Source organism: Sphaeroforma arctica (assembly GCF_001186125.1).
Source record: "Sphaeroforma arctica JP610 unplaced genomic scaffold supercont1.6530, whole genome shotgun sequence".
Classification (NCBI taxonomy): Eukaryota; class Ichthyosporea; order Ichthyophonida; genus Sphaeroforma; species Sphaeroforma arctica.
The window spans coordinates 1-1,632 of record NW_014034028.1 but is presented as its reverse complement, the minus strand read 5'-3'; the positions used below and the strand labels follow the sequence as shown (position 1 = coordinate 1,632).

The 1,632-nt window shown below is 45.5% G+C and overlaps 1 protein-coding gene across 1 annotated transcript; it reads right to left on the bottom strand.

The window, feature by feature from the left end:
* Window positions 1-87: 87 nt before the first annotated feature.
* SARC_15669 (hypothetical protein) lies at window positions 88-1,243 on the bottom strand (the record flags this gene model as incomplete). Its single annotated transcript, XM_014290214.1, has 2 exons — window positions 88-359; window positions 1,024-1,243. Coding segments are annotated over 2 exons (492 nt in total), but the record flags the coding sequence as incomplete, so codon positions are not given.
* Window positions 1,244-1,632: the final 389 nt, after the last annotated feature.

Sequence of the window (1,632 nt, the reverse complement as noted above, 5' to 3'; positions counted from 1 at the left end):
GGGAGAGAGAGACTGCACTATATATACAGAAACTGCACACAGATACTACCGATATACAAATTGAAGTCCATACAGTTACCGAGTTAATACATACCCAACAGTAGACAGTGTCACTACCGCCCAGTAAACCGAATCCCAGTAGTCGTTAGTGGGCTCTAGCAAGTAGAAGAAGTAGGCTCCGAGCAGTATATACGCGACTATAAACAATACCACTGCCAGGGGTATGCCGAATCTGCGGGAATACTTCTGCCACCCAGACCTCCTGTGATCCAGCACCACATTATTCTCCTTATGCCATGCCTCCATTAGCTTTTGCCTACGGCGTTGGTCTCGGTAACTGTTGTGCGCGGCGGCGGAGTCTGGGGCAACGGATGACAAACCAAACGCAGATTAAACTCGAAATCAGTACTACATATATAACAGACAAACCCCTAAAACCTTGGCCATCTAATAGAACACCAACAGCTGCTGCTCACTGTCCGCGTTAGTCCGTGACTGAGGGAGAGGTATATACCACCGTACAGCGCATTATCACTTGGGTTTTGTATTGAGGCTTTGCGTCAAACAGACATACACCGGACCCCACATCTGGAGAGCCGTCTTGCAGAAGTGCGAGACGAATGAAACAATACAGAAATATTAGGAAACTCGCAAAGGGGCAATATAATAGTATAACCTTGTAGTACAAAACACTAGAGAGGACAATGAAGCTGTGGCGAACACCTGAGTGGTCTTAGTATATGGTTGCAAAGACGCTGCTAAGATCTGAGTATGTCGATAGTGGCGTTGTCAATACATACTCGTTCACGTAGTATGAAGCCACGGAAGCTGGTCACACAGAAACACAACCCAAATATACACACCCACGCACACGGCAGATATACACTTATGCATACATCAGAGACCACTGCCCCGAAAGCGGTGTAATATTTACTACGACCCCTACTCGTATCACCCAATAGTGTATTTCGCATGTATAGCCAAACGGCACCGCTGTCAGATCGACTACAAAGAGTTGTTTACCTCCTGGGTTTAGCGAAACATGGTACTGCAGATTTACGTCCGAGATTTCGTTCGTAGCTGAAAGCTGGTCGGGATCAGGGTTCAGCGACCCTGGAATACTTAGATGCTCATTGCCGGCTTGCAAGGCTGCATCCTGGGCCAAGCGAGGACACGCACGGGTTTGTGTATCAGTGAATGCGTATTTCAAGATGTATACACGGATGTTAAAGTATAGGTGCATCCTATATGTACATATATCAGCAATCGCATGCGCTGTGGCAACACAACGCAGGTCAACACAACGTCGGTATGCAACCTGAGGATTAGCGCTCCAGTTTGACAATTGATTTAGAGTATAATATGTGAAAAACACTCAAATTATACTCGAAAGCTTCTAAGATTTTTAGAAAATGAAGGTCAATAACGCACCCATCTTATTGTGTGCGCATTATATGGACATTCTCATTTCTGGACTGAGCTTTCGCCTACTGCAATAGAGGCAGCAATCGGAACAGCCGACAATGAACTAATGAACAAGTATACCGGGAACAATATGAACAATACACGCAACATGTACAACAAGTAACGATGGAGCGTTTCAACCACGAGTTGTACGGAATTTGTCATAGA